General features: G+C 36.5%; 1 protein-coding gene and 1 pseudogene across 5 annotated transcripts in view; both read right to left on the bottom strand.

The window, feature by feature from the left end:
- The window catches only part of MALRD1 (MAM and LDL receptor class A domain containing 1), a 732,448-nt gene that overhangs the window by 268,856 nt on the left and 438,370 nt on the right, over positions 1-25,222 (bottom strand). For 3 of the 5 annotated variants that reach the window (XM_028826041.2, XM_077945484.1, XM_077945481.1), the window contains exons 30-31: positions 8,769-8,897; positions 1,466-1,627 (exon numbers count right to left, since the gene is read on the bottom strand). In XM_028826041.2, the coding sequence (XP_028681874.2) occupies positions 1,466-1,627; positions 8,769-8,897 (291 nt within the window). The remainder of the gene's footprint in view (positions 1-1,465; positions 1,628-8,768; positions 8,898-25,222) is intronic. The other 2 variants (XM_077945483.1, XM_077945482.1) reach the window with 1 other exon arrangement.
- On the bottom strand, positions 10,416-24,295 carry LOC107000060 (non-histone chromosomal protein HMG-14 pseudogene; annotated as a pseudogene).

Here is a 25,222-nt window from a genome sequence, read left to right as displayed (position 1 = left end):
TTACCCTGATACTAAAATCTGGCAAACCCACAGTGAAAAAAGAAAACTACAGGCTAATATCCCTGATAAACACAGACATAAAAAATCCTCAACAAAATACTAGCAAACCAAATCCAGCATCATATCAAAAAGTTAATTCACCACAATCCAGTAGGGTTCATTCCTAAGATGCAAGGTTGGTTCGACATATGCAAATCAATACATGTGATTCACCATATAAAACGAATTAGGGAAAAATCTTTAAAACAAGAGTGAACGCCCATATTGTAATTAAATAGCATGATACATTCAATCGGCCTGAAACATACAAATAATAAAATTAATGTGCTCTTTTCCCTAGTCATATAATGGCTAGGACAATCTTTTGAAAGTTACTTAAATTTCACGTAATCTTGTTCTTTTCTACTGTGCATATGTTTCAACTGTTTTGAAGAATATGGTATTGATTAGGGTCCTCCTAAGAAACAGAATCAATAGGATATCTGTACATCTAGAAAGAGATTTATTATAAGGAATTGGCTTATGAAGTTATGAAGGCTGCCAAGTCCAATATCTGCAGGGTGGACTGTCAGGCTGGAAAACCATGAAAACCTATGGTGCAGATGAAATCTGAAGACATTCTCTTGGGGATCCTTCTTGCTGCATAGGCTGGTGTTTTGTTTTGTTTTTCTATTCAGGCCTTCAGCTGATTGGAGGAGGCCACATTATGAAGGGCAATCCACTTTACTCAAAGCTCATCAATTTAAATGTTGATCTTATCCAAAACACCTCCAAATTGACAAATAAAATTAGCCATCACAAGTATCTTAGGTTTTTTTAATCCCTAATAAAAGCTAGATTTCTAAGATAAATTCTGAGTCAGTAGGACTTCTTCGTAAGAGTAAATAAGATTACAAGCTTACTCCTACTTTGAGTCTATTAACTGTAAAGCCATTAAAGATTGCATAATCTGAAATCACACGGCAGAAAGCAAAACTTGTGAAGTCTGTGCTGATGCTCACTCATTCCATCACCACTTAGCATTTTACGCTTTGGCTCCTGTACTTCTAAATGATGGAAAGGAAACTGGTGGTCAGCCATTTCATTGTTGTGACTGGCCATTGTCACGACAGGATAACTTTTAGCATTGTCAGTTGTGTATCTTTGGATATCGCAATCATTAATCTGAATGCCACCCACCTACCCTCTCCCAATTGGGGAATTTAATGGCACCTTTAGGGTAGAGTAAAATCTGTGAATCTCTTAAAATATGAGTGGTGAGCTTCTTTGTTGTAGCAGTGTCAGCTCTGGGTCTATTTAGTAATTCAGAGTTTGCAATAGAAGGGACTAGCCCTCTTTCCGTAAAAATCTACTGAGCTCTGTCCCCACATACACATAAGAAATGCACACTGAAATTCACACAAATTGTTAAAGCAGGTTTCCAGATAAGTGGATTTCATGGTCTGGGGATGGCTACTAGACATACCTGGCGTGTGATCAGAGTCTGGAATTAATGCTTCGGCAGGAATTCTGCTGCCAATGGCCCAGTCCAAGTCATCCTCAGAGTCTTGAGTAAGACTGCAGGCTGTGGTCCAATTTCCTGAACTTGTTTCAAAATTGCAGCTTCCTGTTGTGCTTGTATACTGTGCTGGGGAAGCAAAAATATTAATGGAAGTTTCTGGAAATGTCTATCACCTTTGCTGTTACCCTATATTTGGGATCATTTAAAATTAGTATCTGCATATTCTAATTCTTTATAAATTTATTTACAGCATCAAGACATTTGTACTCATTGATAATATTTTAATTGAAGGATCTAGAAGCAGTGTATGAATGTTGTCACTTATCCATTAAGGAGTTATATGCATTGATGAAAAATATTTATAGATGATAGTTAAAACTGTGTCTACACATGAACAATGAACATAACATTATGCTAATACAAGATTATTCAGGTCAAATAAATAAACAGCTTCAGTTGTCTGGATGTTTAATTCACTTCCTTCCCTTATTCCGATGTTTGAATAGCATAGCCTATCAGTGACACAAAGTCATTTACTAAAGAAAAGGCACTTTGGGAGAAGTAGTAAACTATATAGGACACAAATTATCTCGGACACCATACCAGTCACTGCAGCATCACATATCAGAGCTAGTCACTAAAAAAGAAAGAAATTCTCTTCTAAAAGTGTTGATTGATAACTCCTTAAAAATTAAATTATTCACAATGAGAAAAATTAATAGATAATAACTGTATCTATTTCTAGTCACCTGTGAAAAGTGCCATCATGATACCCAGATCTAGGCTTTCATTTTTCTTTCTCTTTTTTGTACATCAGTTATTACTTTTGAGTACCCACTGTAAAACCAGACTGTGTTGTACAGACAGAAAGAATGATAGGGTGATTTAATCGGTATGAATCAACTGAGGTCATCATTTACTTTTCCTTTCTTTTTAGAAAGAAAGTTTGTGTTATTTTTAAAATTTCTTCTCGTTCACAACTTTTCCTGAACATACAACTAATGTTAGCATATAGAAATGTAATCAGAAAAAAAGCCTTGCTGTAAAAATAGACACTAAATATATAGCAAGCAAAGCTTTAATATTTCCATACAAAACTTTCTGGATCCCTGAGATTATTTAAATAAAATATTAGCATTTTACTTCTCAAGCATTATTGCATCTTATCCCTACAAATTACAACCACTTGTATTCATGTACATTCCTTTCATTCATTCTATATAACTATATCATCTATTGCTTCTTGTATGCTTATTTATGGGCTATGTGTGTCTTTTTTGTGTTTGTCATGCCAGTGTTATATAATATAGAATAGGTTTTTATTATATGATATGGATAAAAAATGAGACATTCTGTTCTGCTGGTGTTTAGCCAACACATCTGTAAAAATTCAGAATCTTGCAATGGATATAAAAGACAGCCATTATGTCTTTAGAATGATGTCACCTGCACATTCTTTACTAGTGTTCTGTGTAAGTGACTCCCTGATATACAGCCCAACAATATTAATTCTACATCCTTTTTTATTCTCTGTTATCATCCTTGCACCCTCTGTCCCGCCTTGCTTAATATATGACTTTATCTTTGACTCTAAAGATACTTATCCAATCAGGATAAATTCTCTTACATTTCATTCTCTCAATCTCAAACTATGCCACTTTTCTCTTTCCTAAGGCTAATCTCTGTTTATGATCTCAACTCCTTATCAAAACACTGCTATTGACATTCCACAGCTTCATTTTCTTCAAAGTTACATATTTTTCCATGTCCTTCAATTTCACATTCTCTTCTAATTCCTTTCTTCTATTTTGCAGTCAAACAGCCAGGCTGCCCTTATTAATTTAAAAATATTCACATATATTTGCTTGCTTACATTTCTCACTCTGTATTGGCCTTAGTCATCCCTTTCCATGGGCTTTCACACTTTTACGCAGATGTCCCACCAATCAACGACCGCGATGGTTAATTTGAAATTATTTGAGGTTATTAATTTGAGATCTTTCCAACTTTTTGATGTGGGCATTTGGTGCTATAAATTTCCCTCTTAACACTGTCTTAGTTGTGTCCCAGAGATTCTGATATGTTGCATGCATGTTCTCATTAGTTTCAAAGAACTTCCTGATTTCTACCTTAATTTCATTATTTACCCAAAAGTCATTTAGAAGCAGATTGTTTAATTTCTGTGTAAATACATTATATTGGGAGATCTTCTTGGCACTGATGTCCATTTTTATTGTGCTGTGATGGTTGGTATAATTTCATTTTTTTGGAATTTGCTGAGGATTATTTTATGTACAACTGCGTGGTCAATTTTAAAGTATGTGCCATCTGGCAATAAGAATGTATATTCTGTGGTTTTGGGGCGGGGTGTTCTGTAGATGTCTATTAGGTTCATTGGTCAAGTGTTGAGTTCAGGTCCTGAATATCTTCGTTAATTTTCTGCCTCAATTATCTGTCTAATACTGTCAATGGGGTGTTGAAGTCTTCCACCATTATTGTTTGGGAGTCTAAGTCTCTTCATAGGTCTCTAGAAACTGGATTTATGAATATGGGTACTCCTGTGCTGGGTGCATATATATTTAGGATAGTTAGGTCTTCTTGTTGAATTGAATCCTTTACCATATCTACTGTCATTGTCTTTTTTGATCTTTATTGATTTAAAGTCTATTTTGTCTGAAATGAGGTTTGCAATCTCTGCTTTTTTCTGATTTCCATTTGCTTGGTAGATTTTTCTCCTTTCCTTTATTTTGAGCCTATGGGTGTCACTGAGTGTGAGATGGGTCTCTTGAAGACAGCCAACCACTTGGTCTTGCTTCTTTATTTAGCTTGCCACTCTGCGCCTTCTAATTGGGGCATTTTGCCCATTTATATTCAAGGTTAACATGATATGCATGGATTTAATCCTGTCATCATGTCATTAGCTGGCTGTTACGCAGACTTGTGTGTCTGGTTGCTTATAGTGTCACTGGTCTGTGTACTCAGGTGTGTTTTTGTAGTGGCTGGTGATGGTCTTCAGAAGCTCTTGTAAGGCAGGTTTGCGGATAATGAATTATCTCAGCATTTTCTTGTCTCAGTTATTTCTCCTTCATTTGTGAAGTCTAGTTTGCCTGTATGTGAAATTCTTGGTTGTAGCGGTTTTTTTGGTTTTGTTGTGTGTGTGTGTGTGTGTGTGTGTGTGTGTGTGTGTGTGTGTGTTTAGAATGTTGAATATAGGCCCCCAATTTCTTCTGGCTTGGAGGGCAAAAGATTCACTGCTGAAAGATTCACTGTTAGTCTGATGAGGTTCCCTTTGTAGGTGACCTGCCCTTTCTTTTTAGCTACCTTTAACATTTTTTCTTTCATTTTGACCTTGGGAAATGTGATTATTATGGCCAGGTGTGGTGAATCATACCTGTAATCCCAGCACTTTGGGAGGCCAAGGCAGGCAGATCACTTGAGATCAGGAGTTCGAGACCAGCCTGGCCAACATGGCAAACTCCCATCTCTACTAAAAATAGACAAATTAGCTGGGTGTGGTGGTAGACACCTGTAATCCCAGGTACTAAGGAGGCTGAGGCAGGAGAATTGCTTGAACCTGGGAGGTGGAGGTTGCAGTGAGCTGAGACTATGTCACTGCTCTCCAGCCTGGGCGACAGAGCAAGACTCTAGCTCACAAAAAAAAAAAAAAAAAAAAAAAAGTCATGATTATGTGTCTTGTGGATGATCTTCATGTGTAATATCTTGCAGGGGTTCTCTTCATTTCCTGAATTTGAATGTTGGCCTCTTTAGTGAGGTTGGCGAAGTTTTTATTAACAATATCCTGAAAGCAATTTTTCAAGTTGCTTGCTTTCTCCCTGTCTCTTTCAGGGATACCAGTGATTCATTGATTTGGCCTCTTAACATAATCACATATTTCTCAGAGAATTTTTTCATTCCTTTTTATTCTTTTTTCTTTATTTTTGTCTATGTTATTTCAGTAAGCCAGTCTTCAAGCTCTGTGATTTTTTTCCTAAACTTGTTCTATTCTGGTGCTAATACTTGTGATTACATCGTAAAATTCTTGTAGTGTGCTTTTCAGCTCCATTAGGTGAGTTAGGTTATTTTATTATACTGGATATTCCGTGTGTCAGCTCCTGCATAACTTAATTGTTATTCTTAGCTTCTTTGGATTGGGTTTCAATGTCGTCCTGAATCTCAATATTTGTTTCTACCCATATTCTGAATTCTGTGTGTGCCATTTCAGCCATCTCACCTGATTAAGAATGCTTTCTGGAGAACCAGTGTGGTCCTTTGGAGAACAGAAGACACTCTGGCCATTTGAGTTGCCAGAGTGCTTTCACTGGTTCTTTCTTATTTCTGTGTGCAAATGTTCCTTTAACTTCAGCGTAGATTGAGTACAGTCATTAGAATTCTTTTCTGGATGTTTCCAGAGGACTTAGGCTTTGTTCAGGGTCCTCATTTGTAGCTGACTTCTTGCCTTTGGTTTGATGGAGGGTATGTTGGCAAAGCACTTTGGCGTTGAAGATTTGGGGTGTAATCCAGCCAGCATGTGGTGCTAAGTGCAGGGGTCAGTAGGTAGGCTCTTAATCATGTGGTTCCTCTGTATTTCCTCACAGATGCAGCTGTGCTCCCTCTTAATGCTCTAAATGTGTGGGCTCCTCTTTCACCTGAGTGCTGACTGCAGTTTATGGGCTTGAATTTGTCCAAGTTTTTACTGTTTCATGGGTGACTATTAAATGCCCTGCTTAGTACATCTTGTGGGGAAAATGGTGATTTCACACGTTTTAGAGACTTCCATTGAAATTAATTCCTTACACTCAGTATTTTTAAAAATACACTTTTTTCGTGAATTTTTTTTTTTTGAGATGAGTCTCACTCTGTTGCCCAGGCTGGAGTGCAGTGGCACAATCTTGGCTCACTGCAACCTCTGCCTCCCAGGTTCAAGCAATTCTCTGCCTCAGCCTCCCGAGTGGCTGGGATTACAGGCATCCACCACCAGGTCTGACTATTTTTTTATTTTTTATTTTTAGTAGAGATGGGGTTTCACCATATTGGCCAGGCTGGTCTTGAACTCCTGACCTTGTGATTCACCCACATCGGCCTCCCAAAGTGCTGGGACTACAGGTGTGAGCCACCACGCCTGGCCGGTGAATTTAAAATAAGCTAGAAATAACACTAGAAAATGTTACTCAGTGCACTATAAGTTTTATTTGAGAATGTACATACTATGAAAGAAATACATGATATTTTATAAAATTAATACTATAATTCTCTGGTATTAGTAATAAAGTCTTAAGATGTGTTGATTGTTTTGACTTTTTAAAAATACTTTCATTTAAAATTAAAATACAAAATGAACATTGAAGACATTATGGTAAGTGACATAAGCCAGTCACAGAAAAAGAAAACTACTATGTGATTCCACTTATATGAGGTACCTAGAAGAGAAATGAAAGGTCTTTTATAGAGATGGAAAGGAGAAGGGTAGTTACCATGGTCTAGGGGAAGGGGTAAATGGAGGGTTATTCTTTAATTAGTACAGTTTTAGTTTTTTGGATAAAAATAGTTCTAGAGATGGATGGTGGCAGTGGTTGCACAATACAAATGTACTTAATGCCATTAAATTATACATTTAAATGGTTAAAATGGTAAATTTTTTATTACGTATTTTTTACCACAGCTTTTTACAGTTTAAAAATGTATTAAAAATTTTAAATAGAAAATGAGCCCATTGGAAGCATCAGTATAAGATTCTAAGAAATAAAAATTAAATTGAGCTATAAAATAAAAATGTAAATATGCTTGTGTGTTAGTTTGTCTCCAAAAAGATCACCCTACAACCTTCTCTACATTTGACGTGTGATGTTTTCCCACTGAAAGTCTAGTCTAGACTTTGTTATTTGCTTGGCCATTAGCAGGAATCAGGTATGGTATTATGGAACATCTGAGGCTAAATCAAAGTAACGGTTGCTATTTTTCCTGAGGGTCAGGGGACACTTTCTAGTAGAAGCCAGCCTTGTGTACAATGGCTTACCGCCCTGTGGTTGCCATGTTATGTAAAGCCCAAGTCACATGCACTACTCTGGAGGATGAGACACCATCTCTAGTAAGACAGAGAGACCAAAGAGTATCAAGAGAAGAAGTCATCCTGGATGTGATTATCCAGCTCCACCCTATCAGTTCGACTCAGGCCATCACAGACAAACCGCCCAGAAGAGCCCTTCCTGAATTACTGACCCAAAAAATTGTGAGCAAAATGTAACAGTGGCCTAGACCACTAACTTCTGGGGTAGCTTGTTAGGCAGCAAATGGTAACTGCAACAGTAGCTCGGATGGTATCAATATTCTCTAGCAAAGATAAGATATATGGAAAAAAGATCCTTTTTTTCCCAATAAGATATATGCAAAAAACGTTGGGAGGCTGAGGCGGGTGGTTCACGAGGTCAGGAGATCAAGACCATCCTGGCTAACATGGTGAAACCCCATCTCTACTAAAAATACAAAAACTTATCCGGGCATGGTGGCAGGCACCTGTAGTCCCAGCTACTCGGGAGGCTGAGGCAGGAGAATGGCATGAACCTGGGAGGCAGAGCTTGCAGTGAGCCGAGATCGTACCACTGTACTTGAGCCTGGGGGACACAGCAAGACTCTGCTTCAAAAAAAAAAAAAAAAAAAAAAAAAAAAAAAAAGATATATGGAATAAAGATCCTTTGAATTTAAATATCTGCTCATATTTTAAAATTATATACTTAGTTTTTTATATAAGTTTTAAAACATTGCTTGAATTAAAGCTTGAATAAAAATCCAATGGGGCCCATCCAGTCCTCAGTGCAATGTAATTGATAAAATTAATTACTAAACTGGTATTTATTAAAAGTGCTGATTTTCAGCCACATATACAAAATTAACAATTTTTTGGAAAAAAAAATAGAAGAAACAAATGAAGACCAATAAAGAAAGGCAGATTGCTACTGCAGTTCCTAGAAACTTTAATTCTAACCCTACACACAGTGTGCCTAATTACAGAATGGGATTATTTTTTGGTAAAATGATTTTCTATAGACTTGTTGCAGTTCTCAGTATAGGGGTAAAGAATATGAAAGGACTGCCATTTATATTTGTATTTGGTACTTGTATACAAATTTGGGGAAATATTTGGGCTATTCTAAATCTACTCTAGTGCATGAAAATAATACTTCTTCTCCATCATCAATGCCAATATCTAACACTACTTATAAAGGAAAATCTCTGCTGAACTGGCTGCCATACAGCAGACAGATAAACTTACCACAGTGAGCTTCATCAGACCTATCAGAGCAGTCTGGCTTATAATCACAAACAAGGTGGGATGCAATGCACTTCTTGTCCCGACACAAAAAATCAGTGGTTTCTGGACAAATCTCAGAGATCTCTCCCACTAGAGAAAAACAAAAAAAACCCAAAAGCAGTATTTAGCCAATATTTTCATTAAAGATTCTGGTTAGGTATATTACAGATTTCAACTAGTGAGCTGGTTAAGGATTTCAACAGTTACCTAAGGTGGACTTCCCCAACTTCCTCTTTCTCAGTCCCATCATCAATAGTTCAACAAGTTATACTGATTCTACTTCTGAAATACCTTTTATGCACTTTGATGGTGCTGAAAATCTCCTTGCCCATGATTCTCATGGATAAGATGCGCAAGTTTGTGGCCCGTAACTACCTAGAACCTGGTAAAGGGTGTGTGCAGCCTGCCACCAAATCCTACTCACTGTCAGCATGCACTGATGGGATTTCCTGGCCATTTGTGCTGCTCATAATGCCTCTGGTGATCTGGGTCTATAGCACAGACACGAACTTTAGCGGTATGTTCCCGTCTTGACTATTTTACATAAAGAAGATGTTCAACTTAACTAATTTTTTTGTTGTTCAAAGCAACTGTCTATTTCTGCTGAATTTTCACATAAACATACTGGCTTGTGGAGGTTTCATACTCTAGATTTTATTTTGCTTTTTCTGACTCCCATGGGGCAAGATTTTCCTTTTTATACACACAATTAAAGTGTCCATTGGCAAGTACAGAGAACTAACACTATCTTAGGCAAAAGAATGGAGTATTTAATACACATCCTTGTATAAAAAATAGTCGAGCCAGCAGACACCGTCAGCAAATTAATTGGCAGCAGATTTTAGGAAATGAATGTGTGTTTTTTTCCTAAAACTAAATAGCATGTATTGTGTCTTTTGACATGATGATCTGAATTTAATTTGATATCACAGTCTAATTTTTATTCATAAGCCAATTTTTCTGCACTGAGCAAAGTCCTGCTACCTCAGTTTGTGTTGTTTTGGTTTGTCATTTCCCTCTTCCACCTTGGCCTCCCTTCACCTCACCCCCACCCTACCCTCACCCTCCTAACCCCCACCCCCTGCCCCACTTGGCTCCTTCTGTAGGATTTGATGTTTCATTCTGTTTACATCAGTTTTAACGAGAGGTATGCCTGTACTTGCTTGTGCAGAAAACATCGTTCCAGATTCCATTGACTGGGTTTATGTCCCTTCACCTGGTTTTTAAGGTTATTTAAATGTCTAATGTATTTTATTGTAACAAACATTGTTTTGCCAACATTGCCTATTTCACTGGCACATCACAGCCTAATTTAGAAAGAAAAATCAAACATTTTAAATGGACGAAGAAAAAAAAGATAAAAAGATATTTTTTTCTTTCATAATTGAGATTGTATTGGTCGAGTACAGACATTTCAATTTGTACACCATTCTTAACACATGTACCAAAAATCTAAAAAGCTATATATTGTAATTCTCTTTTAAAGTTATTCCGACTGAATAGCATGTACACTACATATTCAAATTTTTGATCTTTCACAGCACAGTAACAAAGTTATTAGGAAAATAGGACCATCACAACCAAAGAGGCTACAGAGTGCCCACAATTCTGACAGGGAGAGCCAGGATCGAGGAGTAGTTTTCTTCAGGAAACAATTCTACTACAAAACAACATGGGAATAGAAGTACTTTAAAATGTTAACGACATTAGATACAGGATTGTGACTCCATACTGCCATTTAATATGCTTTGTATTATAGGATATGAAAACTAATCCCTCATCTATGGAATGTTAAGCTGACACCCAAGGCAGTGAAAGCCTTCCATAATTCAATATCACACACTATTCTCTGGTTGTAACAAAAAATAAACAACCAGTGAATGATTTCACCTCTTAAAAGAAAGCATTTACACTTTAAAAATAGGATGAGATGGGATTCCCTCCTTCTTAAAAATGTTTCTGGAGCTACTAAACAACTTACATTTACAAAATAGCTGATAAAAATATTTCCCTGGATTATACCAGAAGGGAGACAGGGACCGCTGATAAGACATGGTACTTAGTATTAATCAGACTTGGCTTCTTTCTCTCCTGCTTCATCAGAGGCTGGACTCTCCACAGTTTTCATTTCCCAGTTTTCTGCAGGTAACTTTTCTTTACTTTCTTGGTTAACCACTTAGGCCTGTTTTCCCTTTGCTCTCCTTTTCCCTTTTGTTTGTGCTTTTTTGTCTGAAGATGTATCCTTCGCTGCTGCCTTTTTCGGCTTCGCTTCCACTTTTGCAGGAGCAGGTTTACCTGACAACCGCGCTGATCTCCTGTTGGGCTCTTCCTTTGGCGGCCCCTTTAGCGGAGCTCACCTTCCTCTTGGGCGTCCTGACTCTGGAAGGGCCTGTGCGCGGTGCCTGGCACTGCCGCTCCTCCTGCCCTCTGAGCTGCTGAGACCCCTGGTGGGGGATGGTGGGAGAACTGGATGGAACCGGATTGGGAGCCCGCCTTCTCCTCTGACCACCAAAATTTTTCAGTACACGGGATCTTAATAACCCATGTAATAATCCAAACTACTTCTTAGTAAATGCAAAGTACTCTTAACAAAAATCCTAACTCTGCAGGGAGGCCATTCATGACATTTGACTTCTTTGCATGGCCACACGCCTTTCCATAGTTGTACAGGTGGGGACTGAGGCTGACCATTACCTAGCACATAAATCCAAACCCCTAATAAAGACATTAAAAATCCTTTGTTCTTGGTTCCAGCTCAGTTTTCCAGTCTCATTTTCTGTGCCTCTTAAGTACCTGCAATTGCTCTATATCCTATGACTGAAGGTTTCACAAATCTGTCCCTTGCTCTTCTTGTTTTCATGCATTCACAGGAGGTACTTCCTCGGTCTGCCCTGACTATTCCCCCCAGAGCCCCGGGTGCCCGTTCCCCAAACTTACCATTCAATGAAATGACTTCTCTTTCTCTACTTTTGTCTTGCCTTTCTCATTGCCATCTTTGCCCCAGGTGAGACACTCCTGTTTCATGCCACCTAAGTACCCATTTATTCCTATATTACAATGAGTATCATCACATATAAGAGCTATTTACACATGGCTGGCTGTCCCCCCAGACTCCAAGCTCCTTAGAAGCAAAAGTTTTTATTGTGTTCTCTTGGGCCTCACACAGAACCTGATATATAGTTGGCTCTTTATAAATCGTGGTTATCATAATTTCGGAAACAATAGTTTCATCTAAAGGGGACTAAGAAAAGTGAATTGACATTGAATTTTTAGAGTAATTCATATATTTAAATATTATTTCATCAGATATGTAGTCAAATGATAATACTTCACAGATTCATAGTGACTTATATTAAAGGTTCACAATTTTATCAACTTCAACAAATTAAATTCAGCAGTTCCTTTGTTACATAGTGATTATAGGTTCAGAGGTGATGTACCTGAGGTGGAGGTAATTTTCTGACAGGCAGTACTTCCACAAATTAAAAAAAACACAACTCTACAGACTTGACTAAAAGTGCATATCCAGAGTCTTTGGATTATGCCCATAATACAATAGATAAAACCTGTATGACATCCAAAACCAATTTACCAGTAAAATTTAGTGTTTACAAATATGAAGACTGAAGAGAGAACATCTAAGACAACAGCAAATGGTCCAATTATGGGCATTAACAAGACAACAACTTAAAGGTCATGTTTACTGAGTAGTTTAGGAATTTTGCCACATAATTTTAATTAACACTAGTAAGAATTTACAGTTAACCCTAGGGCAGTATGTAGACATTTTTTCCATATGCAAGTCTATGCATTTGAGATTATTTTATTTTTCCATGCCATAGGATGTAAAGCCATATAATTACTCTACAGGGGAAATATGCTTTGACTCACTCTAAATAATTGGTTCTTTGGTTTTTATTTTTAAAAATGGCTGAAATAGGCTACATCTCTAAATAAGGCTTCTTTTCTTTGATAATATAGAATAGCAGAGCCATGAAGAGAAATAAAGTGATGCTTTGAACTGCAGTCAACTGAACAATGACTAGAATATCTATGAAATATTAGGTGTCCAAAAGAAAAAAAAAAAGCCTCACATATCTTTTTTAAGACAAGAATACAGTAAATTGAAAAGATCGATTTTTTTAATGAAAGACTCTTTTGCATGTGTTTAGCCATTTTGTATTTTTTATTCAGCCAAAATGGTAATGATAAAGGCAATAACTATTCACCTGGTTGTCAAATATATGAAATGAAAGATATCTCACATATTTCATATTTGATGATACAAGAATGGATAGAACATTGGTGCTCATAATAAAAGCTGAAAATAACCTGGCTAGCAGATTATGGCATATGAAAAACTAGAATATTTACTTTGCTATAAAAAGACTGACAAATAGAGATCTAAAGACGTAACTAAAACATGAGAAACTGAAAGATCCGATGAAGGCCCTGGAAAACAATGCAGCCATAAGGAAAGAAAATTTAATCCAGTAAGAACATAAGGTATATATAGCACTAATCTACTGTAGATATAAACAAACTCTCACCAACCTGAAAGTGACACCAATTGGAAACTAGTTCCATTTTACTTTGAAACAAAACTTACAAATCCTCGACTCCATAAATTTCAATTTGGATTAAAATAATTTTGTACACAGAGCTCATTACACTGAACTAGATACAATCATTCTATAGATAATATTTATGAAGAAACACTTGTTTTATTACTTTCTTAAGCTGACGGCATTCAATATGCTCTGAGATTCCAGACGGCAAGTTTCACATGGGCATGTGTTTCTAAGCACCTTTGTTTTTCACATAACCACATGAAGAATATTAAACATAAAATGGGCATAATCCCTGCTTTGGAAGACCATGTTATTTAGTTGACAAATCCACATATTCAACTTTGGAATCAACTGAAAAGAAACAATTGGAGTTTTTAAGGCTACTATGTATCTGTGGAAGATCTAGTGAAATTCCAAGTGCAAGAGAAATTTCCCATGGAATACAGTGAATCAGGAAACATATCTAAGAAAAGTCTTAAGCAAGTAAACATCTAGATGCATTGAAGGCATGAAAGGAGTTTAGACCACAACAAAGAATTTTAACTATCAAAGACTCAAAGACGTCCATGAGTGAGCAGGAGTTAAAAACACTGATCCAAACAAAACAAAACAAAACAAAACAAAACAAAACAAAACACTGATCAGACTTACAAAGGTATGTTGTTCTGTGAAGTATTGAGAAACTAAGTCTTTTGGTTCTGAAAATGCAGGTTGACATTTGATTTAATGTGATAAGTAAATGGAAACCTCTGAGTCTTTAAAATATATTTTATTATAATAAGAATTTAAATAGATAATATAGAAAAAAATCTCTCCTCTTTACAAAATGTCTTTAACATTTTGTCACATTTTTCTTTTTAAAATTTTTTGTAAGTCGGTTATACACTTGTAATCATATACACAATATTTTCTCCACTTCTTTATATTTATATCATATTTCATCTGATTTTCACTAATGTCTATAAAATATAATGAAAACTGAATATACCCTTACTTTAGTTAACAATTCCATTATGACGTTATTATAGAGTTTTCACATTATTTTACATTTAATCAAAACCACATTTAGCTTCTTCATAATTGGAAGTATTTATGTAAGACAGACTCCTAAAATGCCATTATTGGGTATAAAAATGTATTGATGAATTTGTGTCTTTTAGGGCTTCTGATATCAATAAAATTGCTTTTCAAAAAAGCTACACTGATTTATTATTTTTAAAAAATTAATTTCAATAGCCTTGGGGTGGAAATGGTTTTGGTTACATGATGAATTGTATAGTGATAAAGTCTGGGCTTTCAGTGCAACTGCAATACAAATAGAGTACATTATATGCATCAGGCAGTTTTTCATCCCTCGACCTACTCTCTCAGCCTCCCTCTTCCTGAGGTTCCAGTGTTCTTCATACCACTCTGTATGCCACTCCATATATCCATAGCTTAGTTCCACTTATAAGTGAAAACATGCAGTATTTGGTTTTCCATTCCTGAGTTACTTCGCTTAAGACATTGGCTTCCAGTTCCATCCAAGTTGCTGCAACAGACATTATTTCATTATTTTGTATGCCTGAGTAGTATTTCATGGTGTATATATATCACATTTTCCTTATCCACTCATGGGTTGCTGAGTTCTTAGGCTGATTCTGTATCTTTACAGTTGTGAACTGTGCTGTTGATAAACCTACACAATTTTATTTTAGATTCCCAGGGTACATGGCACAAGTTTGTTACATGGGTATATTGTGTGATGCTGAGGTTTGAGATACAAATAATCCTGTCACCTAGGTAGTGACCTTGTCACCAAAAGTTAGCATGTCAGTCCTTGCCCTCCTCCCTCCCTCCTCTCATCAGTAGTTCCCAGTGTTTATTGTTGCCATCTTTATGTCCATGAGCACTCAAGGTTTAGCTCTCATGTTAAGTGAGAAGACGTGGTATTTGGCTTTCTGTTCCTACGTTAATTCACTTAGGATAATGGCCTCCAGGTACATCATGTTGCTGCAAAGGACGCATCATTCCTCTTTATGGCTGTGTGTTATTCCATGGTGTATAATATGTACATTTTCTTTATCCAATTCACTGTTGATGGGCATGTAGGTTGATTCCATGTCTTTGCTGTTGAGAATGGTGCTATGAAGAGCATATGCATACATGCATCTTTTTTTTAGTAGACTTATTTTCTTTTGAATATACATCAAGTAATGGGATTACTGAGTTGAATGGTAGTTCTATATTCTTTAAGAAATCTCCAAACTGTTTTCCACAGTGGCTAAACAAATTTACATTTCCACCAGCAGTATATAAGCGTTACTTTTTCTCTGCAACCTCACCAGCATCTGTTATTTTTTGGCTTTCTAATAGTAGCCATTCTGACTGATGTGAAATGGTATCTCATTGTGGTTTTAATTTGTATTTCTCTGATGAGTGGTGAAGTGTAACATTTTTCATGTTCATTGGCCATATGTATGTCTTCTTTTGAGAAGTGTCTGTTCAAGTCCTTTGCCCACTTTTTAATGTGTTTTTTTTTGTTATCAACTTCAGTTGCTTATAGATTCTGAATATTAGACCTTTGTTGCATGCATAGTCTGTGAATGTTTTCTCTCATTCTGTAAGTTGTCTGTTGACTCTGTTGATAGTTTCCTTTGCTGTGCAGAAGCTCTTTAATTAGGTCCCATTTGTCAATTTTTATTTTTGTTGCAATTGCTTTTGAGGACTTAGACATAAATTCTTTCCCAGGGTCAATGTCAAAAATGGTGTTTCCTATGGTTTTTTTTTTTTCCTAGGATTCTTATAGATTGAGGTCTTCCATTAAATCTTTAATCCATTTTGAGTTACTTTCTGTATATGGTAAAAAGTGTGTGACCTTATTTTGGGTTCTGTTGGTCTATGTGTCTATTTTTTGTACCAGTACCATGCTGTTTTGGTTAACGTAGCCTTATAATACAATTTGAAGTCAGGTAAGGTGATGACTCTAGTTTTGTTCTTTGCGCTTAGGATTATTCTGGCTATTTGGGCTCTTTTATGGTTCCATATGGATTTTAGGATAGTGTTTTCTAATTTTGTGAAAAATGATATTTGTTGTTTGATAGGAATAGCATTGAATCTCTGGAATTATTTGGGTAGTATGACCATTTTAATGATACTGACTTTTCCAATCCATGAACATGGAATGTTTTTCCATTTTTTTGTGTTATTTATAGTTCTTCTTGTAGATATCTGTCACCTCCTTGGTTAGATGTATTCCTAAGTTTGTTTTGTTTATTGTTATTTTATTTTATTTTTTTTAGTGTGTGGCTGTTATAAATGGGATTGTGCTCTTTAGCTCTCATCTTGAACTTTATTTGTATATATAAATGCTACTATTTTTTGTACATTGTTGTGGATCAGTTATAGGGTCCTTCTGGAAGAGTCTTTTGGACTTTCTAGGTATAGAATCCTATCATCAGCAAAGAGAGATAATTTGACTTCTTACCCTGTTTGGATGCCTTTTTGTCCTTTCTCTTACCTCATGGCTCTGGCTAGGACTTCCAGAAACTTTTCTACAAAATTTTTTTTTGTTTGATTGATTTCTTTTTAGCTTTTTAATACATGAATTTTCCTTGTGATATATCTGTTTTGACTTGTTGATAAATTATCTTTGGACAGTTTTTATGGTAGGCATCTCTCAAAAGTTTTGAATTTACAAGCAAAAGTTAACCTCTAGTTAGACCTGGTAATTCTGGAGAGTAAACACTGATTGCTATTGAGCAGTGCAAATATGTTGACCAAAATAATGATCTGAACCCTAGTTCTTATAAAAGCTGTAATCTTTAATAAGTCATTTAATGTGATTTCTAAATGAGAATAATAAGAATAATCACTCTCTCATACAAAGTACAGTGTGTTTATATCTAGTGATGCCAACAATTTAGAACCTTCCATTTATTCATGCCAGAAACATGTATCGAGCAACTATCAGACACTATGGAAAACACTGAGATAGCTCTCACCTTCGAGGAATTTATGATCCAGTGATGAAAAGTTATTAGTAAAACAGTATATTTAGTGCTATAATTGAATATATTTATGAGTTGTTGTCAGAAGACAATAAAAGTAGCCCTAGTTTGTACTGGTGTGTTAATATAAATTGTTGATGACATTTCGAATTACCTATCATCCTAGCGGGTCATTTAACCAAGTAGAATAATAGGCCAGACACTCAATAGAAAGGGATCAATTCCTTTTTGAGTTTCCTTATTTATAAAATTCCATTCTTCTCAGTTTCCTTATAAAGCAAGTTTGGCAACCTATTGCAAATAAATATGACTAGAAGATTCATACTTATGTGAAGGAAGAACAACATTTGAGAAAATAAACGGGACATATATTTTGGGAAGATCATGCACCCAAATGTCTCTTCACAGATGAACTACTTATTTCACTCGGTTGCTCTCCTACTGTAGAAGGAACTATCAGAGGCAAGTTTGCAAATAAAAGGACATCTCAGCACTGCCAATGATTTGATATCACATGACCAGTATTTTCAAATATCTAGAACATACACATAATAGAATATTTTCGATTCACCATGATAATTTAAGTCTATCTTAAGTTCAAAAGAATTAGGTTTATAGGTCAATGCACATATCAGGCAATTAATAGCAACATGTCTGAAACTGTAACCTTAGTGATCTCAGTGACAGCACACTTCAGTTTGCATCGAAATTATCAAAGGTGTTATCAGAGTTACTGGACCATGTATTAGTGTACAGAAATAGTTTAGAAAAATATTTTAAAATGTGATTTCACTGGCAATACACAGAGGCAAGGGGCATGCTGAAAGGAGTATTTCCTGAAGTTTGACTTTTCATATTTTAAATAAAAAGATGACTTCATAAACTGTATGTATACTTGTTTGAAAGAAAAGTATATATACCAAACTATCTTTTCTGACATGAAACTCATTTTATCTTTAATATTTTGTGTATGGACATATTTTAAATATCCAGTTTTTAAGGACATAGCCATGGGCAAGGACTTCATGTCTAAAACACCAAAAGCAACGGCAACAAAAGCCAAAATTGACAAATGGGATCTAATTAAACTAAAGAGCTTCTGCACAGCAAAAGCAACTACCATCAGAGTGAACAGGCAACTTACAGAATGGGAGAAAATTTTTGCAATCTACTCATCTGACAAAGGGCTAATATCCAGAACCTACAAAGAACTCAAACAAATTTACAAGAAAGAAACAAACAACCCCATCAAAAAGTGGGCAAAGGATATGAACAGACATTTCTCAAAAGAAGACATGCATACAGCCAACAGACACATGAAAAAATGCTCATCATCACTGGCCATCAGAGAAATGCAAATAAAAATCACAATGAGATACCATCTCACACCAGTTAGAATGGCGATCATTAAAAAGTCAGGAAACAACAGGTGCTGGAGAAGATGTGGAGAAATAGGAACACTTTTACGCTGTTGGTGGGATTGTAAACTAGTTCAACCATTGTGGAAAACAGTATGGTGATTCCTAAGGATCTAGAACTGGAAATACCATTTGACCCAGCCATCCCATTACTGGGTATATACCCAAAAGATTATAAATCATGCTGCTATAAAGACACATGCACCCGTATGTTTATTGCAGCACTATTCACAATAGCAAAGACTTGGAATCAACCCAAATGTCCATCAGTGACAGACTGGATTAAGAAAATGTGGCACATATACACCATGAAATACTATGCAGCCATAAAAAAGGATGAGTTTGTGTCCTTTGTAGGGACATGGATGCAGCTGGAAACCATCATTCTCAGCAAACTATTGCAAGAACAGAAAACCAAACACCACATGTTCTCACTCATAGGTGGGAATTGGACAATGAGATCACTTGGACTCGGGAAGGGGAACATCACACACCGGGGCCTATTATGGGGAGGGGGCCGGGCGGAGGGATGGCATCGGGAGTTATACCTGATGCAAATGACGAGTTGATGGGTGCTGACAAGTTGATGGGTGCAGCACACCAACATGGCACAAGTATACATATGTAACAAACCTGCACGTTGTGCACATGTACCCTAGAACTTAAAGTATAATAATTTAAAAAAATAATAAATAAATAAATAAAATGAATTCTTCATATAATTTTAGAACAATTGATTGCTGAACCCTAGGCTATGCATACTTCAAATCACTGGTTTATAGTTTCAGACTGCTCCTCCCCCCCAAAAAAAAGCCTGTTTAGAAGGCCTAGAAAGAAGGAAGAAGAGATAACAAGAAATTAAAGCAACACAAGAACAAAACTCAGAACTGGTATACCTGACAAGGACCACTATGCTGTTACACAAAAGGAAACATTTTCAGTGCTTTAGTGATTCAGAAGTCATCATTCACTCCTTGCTTCTTAGCAGTTTCTACTACTGCACTAAAAGAACCCTTGCTTAAATATCTAATGATGTCCTAATTACCATTTTAAAATAAATGTCAACCCTTCCCATTCTGGATTTATTGCTGCTGCTGATACGCTGAAAACGCCTTCTGCTTTGAAACCTCAATTCCTTAAGCTCTTTGGCATGGTATTCCTGGTACTCTGTCAAAGTCTCAACCTTCCTTCTCCTCTTTTGGTTCCTTTTCCAGTCCAGACTTTTAAAACAAACTGTGACCCCCAACTCATTTTCCTTTGTAGTCTCACTTGATTTTAACTGCTATCTGGAGACTGATGGCCTGATGTCTACAATGGCAACCTGTTCCTTTTGCTGAGATCTAAACACTTATTGTTTAGATCTGTGAGATTTCTCTGCAACATATCAGACATACTAAACAGGATTAAAAATTCACACACTATCTTCTTTCTTTGCCTCCTAATTTATTTATCATTCTCTACTCCTTGACTCATGAGCAATCTCAGGATAACCATCCATGTATGGTCCGGAGATGCACACCATCTTCTTTCATGCATTTGTCCCTCCTCAGCCACGTGGTTGAGAAGGATGGTTATTTCAGGTCCTGTGGTCACGCTTCTATAGCACATGCTTGTTTCTGGGCTGTGGCTGCTCACACAGGCACTTTATCAGCTCGTTTTGCTACTAGGTGAGCTCATAAGGCTGAGTTCTAACCCACGGAATGTGAGTAGAAGTAATGTGCACACATCCAGGTGAGGCCACACAGACTTCTGCACACTGTTCCCCATGTTCTGTACCTCTCCATGTGGATGGAAAAGTCATGATCAGCGGGATGGACCTTGAAGGCCACAGACTGAAGGCCTGGGTCCCTGAGTAAATACAACAGAAAAGCCGCTTCACCAATCTGTTTACATGACAACTACTGTAAAGGGAACAGGAGATACACTTCCTGGATTATGAATTTTTTTTTGGATCGATTTTGTTATAGCAGTAGCCTGATATGATAAGGATGTGACAATGATGACGGTGACACTAGCACTTATGGAGAATTTATTACATGCCTTATTCAATTTAAGCACGTTACATATTAACATATTAACTCATATAATTCTCCAAACAGCTTCGTGAAGCAGGTACTAGAATTCTTACTATTTCGCTTACCTAATTTCATGTAGTTACTTAATAGCCAAGCCAGAATTCATGCTTTGGCACCACAGTCTTTACCCTCAGCCAACAAAATCCATATATTCTCTCATCCTACTCAAATATGGACTCCTATAACTCACACCTTAGGTGCTGTTCCTTCCATGAAGAATTATCTGACCTGCCTCAGACCCATCTATCCATCTGGCTCTTCTGGGGCTCCAGATATCCTAATTATAGTACATGATATTGAAATGCTATACAATGGTGCATTTTCTATTTGATTTCTTTACTCTGTAACAGATAAACTAAACATGCCCATTCTGAAAGAAAATGAAGGATCCTTAAAGGAAGAAACTGTATTATAATCATCACTATATACTCAATACTAGCACAAAACACAGATATCTTTTGAGTGATCAAATAATATTTTATGGAACTGTGTTTAAATTTGGTAAAACTGCTTGGGCTGGCTTCACCACTGCAGTGAGAATAGGTGGCTATCTGAAACACCAGATACATTCTAAACATGCTATTAGTACTAGGCTAATTCCTACATTTAATGAATTTAAAATACTTTGGTTAAAAGGATTCTTAGATTATTTTACAGGTAAAAATGGTTGCTAAAAAAGCTCTCAACCATTGAAAACCTTTCAGAGGATAAAGAGCCTGTGTGATAATTACTGTCATTGCCCAAGATAATTTCTGAAATGTGATGTATTTGGTGACTTTGATACTCTATATAAACACAGCTAACGAAGCAATTTACTGGTTGTTACATAGACAAGGAGGCCCATGGTACGTGATGAAATGAGGCAGAAAGCAAAGGTAAACAAACCAGAATCGGGTCACAGCAATAAGGAGTATTGAAATAGTAAATGCTCTTGTTGAGAAAGGTGAATTTAGTATGAGATATAAAATTGCAAAGAAAGAAAAGAAATCAGACCAGGAAACTGTAATCCTCATTAAAAAGAGGCCCTTCATTAAAGGTACCTTTTCACATGCTGAATTTAACTCTAACTTGAAGAAAAGCATGATTGATGAGATATGTTATGTGTTTAGTCCTAATTAATATTTTCTAATTGCTATATTGAGAGGGGAGTGCACACATTGCTCCTGGCTTATCTCCACTCTACTGAAGGTGAGGTGTAAAATGAAATTTGTACAATAAAGCATCAATGTCATATATATCTGATAGGGAATGGCAAAAGGAGGCAGGTTCAACTGAGCATCTTACTTTTGTCTTGGGAGATGATTATTTCCTTTGTTCAGATAGCTTTTGCTTAGGATTTACATTGAAGCAATAATTCAAAACAATAATGCGCAGTAAGAATATGTGTTTAATTGGCTATATTGGTGATAAAGTTGATTTATTCTGATGGAGTTTGAAAATGTTAGGGCCAGAGAGTCCTTGGTAAGATTTCCCTTTTAATAAAAGCAGCCCCCAAATCATTTCCTTTCCAACAAAGAGCAGCCTGTAAAACTCAGCTGCAGACATAGAAAGGCAAACTAGAAGCCTGCACAGGTGAATGCTGGCAACTGTGCCAATAGAAAAGGGTTACTTGGGAGCCAGGCATGTTCAACATGGCAGCTCCAACTTTCCTTTTGTCAACCATGTGTACAGTAACGAACAGACAACATGGTGATGGCCAGGTAGAGACACCATCTGCATAATAAAACATTAGGGTGGGATGACCAGCTTCTTCATGTGCTATGCAAATGTCACACCTCGTCCGACCAATCTCTTGGGCCCTGTGTAAATCAGACACTGACTCCTCAAGCTTATCTATGAAATCTGATGCATTTCAGCACAAATCTAGAAGTCCCACTTGGGAGTCCCTCTCTCTCTGCAAGACAGAGTGCTATTCTTTTTTCTCTTTCTTTTGCCTACTAAACCTCCACCCTTAAACTCACTTCTTGTGTGTCTGCATCCACAATTTCTCTGGTGTGAGACAATGAACCCCAGGTATTTGCCCCAGACAATGATGCCACTTCATGACGAAGCGAGTCAACAATTATTGAGTTTATTTATTTATTTATTTCCAACTACTCTAGAGTAGCACAACAGTCACTCAACTAAGAGCCAACAGGCCTTATTTCTATTTTCCCATTTGTAAAATCCCCCGAGTAACTTTGAAAGATATCATTCAATTACTTTGGATCTTTAAAATTTTATGGAGTTTTGAATATTACCTTGAAGATACTTAGTTAATTCATTGGCTATTCTCTTGTAGCCTTTAAAATATATAAATGAAAGTATAAAAATTTCTATAACAAGTAATATAAGAGTATCATTTTCAGCTATGCAATAATATATTCCTCTTATGAGGTAAAAAGTAAGATTAAAATTCTATTAATATTGTTGAGCACTAACAGGTTAAAACATATTCTTGTAGTGCATTTCAAGGCCTAGGCATTCCCATCTCTGAATGTATGTTTCCACTGGAATGGAAAAATCAAGAATTATATAGAGCTAAGAGTTTAGTACCATTGATTCTAAAAAATGAGATGTTGGAATACCTGGAAAAAATAAAAACATGAATGTTTTTCAGTAGAAAACATTTTTTTTTTAATTTGACAAAGAAGTTAGGTTAATGAGATGGAGAGTTTGGAAGCATATGTTGAAATGTAGAGATGTATTTCTGAAGGGTACATACCTCCAAGAAAGACTCACGAATGTTCTATGTTCATTGTGTAAGAACATGTCATATGAATAAAAAAACATAGCTAGAGTCTTGTAAAATAAGTGCTATTATGTGTAGCCTGGAATGGTGTCCAAAGTAAACACAAAATGAATGTGTATCCTGGTTCAAGATGACCACTCAGGCTATGGTTGTAAATCCATGTCTAACCTGTTCACATACAAATGCCTCAAATCCACAGTCATTGCTTAGCCACTCCAGCCTGGGGTAAGCACACCAGCAGGGCAATTCATCTGACAGAGGACAGAGCTGGGGAAGAGGCCTACAAAGACCTCTGAGGTAGACGTGAACCACAGAAACCTGAGATCCTGGATCTGGAAAAGGGAGCATGTCTCTGAGTGGGTGTGTCCTCTTAGCTGGACACACCCCTTGCCAAGTGAGGAAGGGTGTAGCTCAGAGAGGGACAGAAAAGAGCCCTGAAATACTCATTATCCTGTATCTCAAGATGATATTACATGGCTAATTGACCTAAGGATAGACAACTGATCAAAGACAGAATGACAGGACTATTCTACTTGGGATTGAATGCTGTATTAAGACACCTAAAGATGCAAGTTTGGCGGGGACAGGCATCTAGTGGGCAGCTCATTGGAGCAAATTTCCATACACACCTACTGCTGAGATCCTTGGACCTTACTCTCCCCAAGGATGGCTTCCACAATTGTTTCTTCACTTTTCTGACCCATCATCCCCCAATCTTTCGCAAAAATGCCCTTGATTTATTGAAGGTATGTGCACTAAAATGAATATTAACTATTAATTGCATCTATTATTGATCTTTTTAGGTCCCACTCTCAAAGTGAGGAGAGGAGCGGCATCAATAATCATCACTGATGTGTGTAATAAAAGAAAAACAATCCCACGTTAAAGGAAATACAACTTTCCCAAACATGAGGTTTTAGAATCTCTCTGATTTTGATAACATTAATGGGCTTTAATGAAGAAGAAGAGATTTTGAGAAGCTGAGCAATCAGATTGAGACCTTTTAATTAGCCTTTCTTGTCTATTATTGATGTAGACAGGTCACTGCAGAACACAGTTACATAATTTTCAATTTATGTGCAAATTTCAGGGTCAAACAATGAACAGGTTATGTTTTTCTGCATAAAATGAATACAAACAAGTCTAATCACAGCATAATATTATCTTTGACCCTTTCCATTGAACTTGCTTATATTTAGGGGCTGTGTAACAATTTAATCTTTACTATACTTTTGACATAGTATTTCAATCATGCCTTCAGAATTCAATAGGTTTGCTGTGAACTGAGGATTATTATTGACACTGGGACTCAAGATTAATATTTTTACCTTATATTCTTTATTTTGTAATTGTTAACAAAGCTACAAAAAAGAAAATTTAAAGAAAGTTCAAAATGTTTTTAAATGAAATCTTAAAATCCCTCAGCAAAGTCTGCCACAACTGTGTGACTGGGTTAAATTTAACAAATCTTTCTGAGCCTCATATTTCTCATGTGATAAACAGGGATATTGAACTTCCTATATGAAGTGGTGCGTAAACATTTAATGAGCTGATGAATGCAAAATTTTCAGTACATGTTTGGCATTTAATAAATGTTATATAACATTCATTTTTCTAGGTTTCTTTTTCCT

Source organism: Macaca mulatta, chromosome 9 (assembly GCF_049350105.2).
Source record: "Macaca mulatta isolate MMU2019108-1 chromosome 9, T2T-MMU8v2.0, whole genome shotgun sequence".
Lineage (NCBI taxonomy): Eukaryota > Metazoa > Chordata > Mammalia > Primates > Cercopithecidae > Macaca > Macaca mulatta.
Note: the sequence above shows the minus strand (reverse complement) of the source record. Positions and strands in the feature narration are given on the sequence as shown.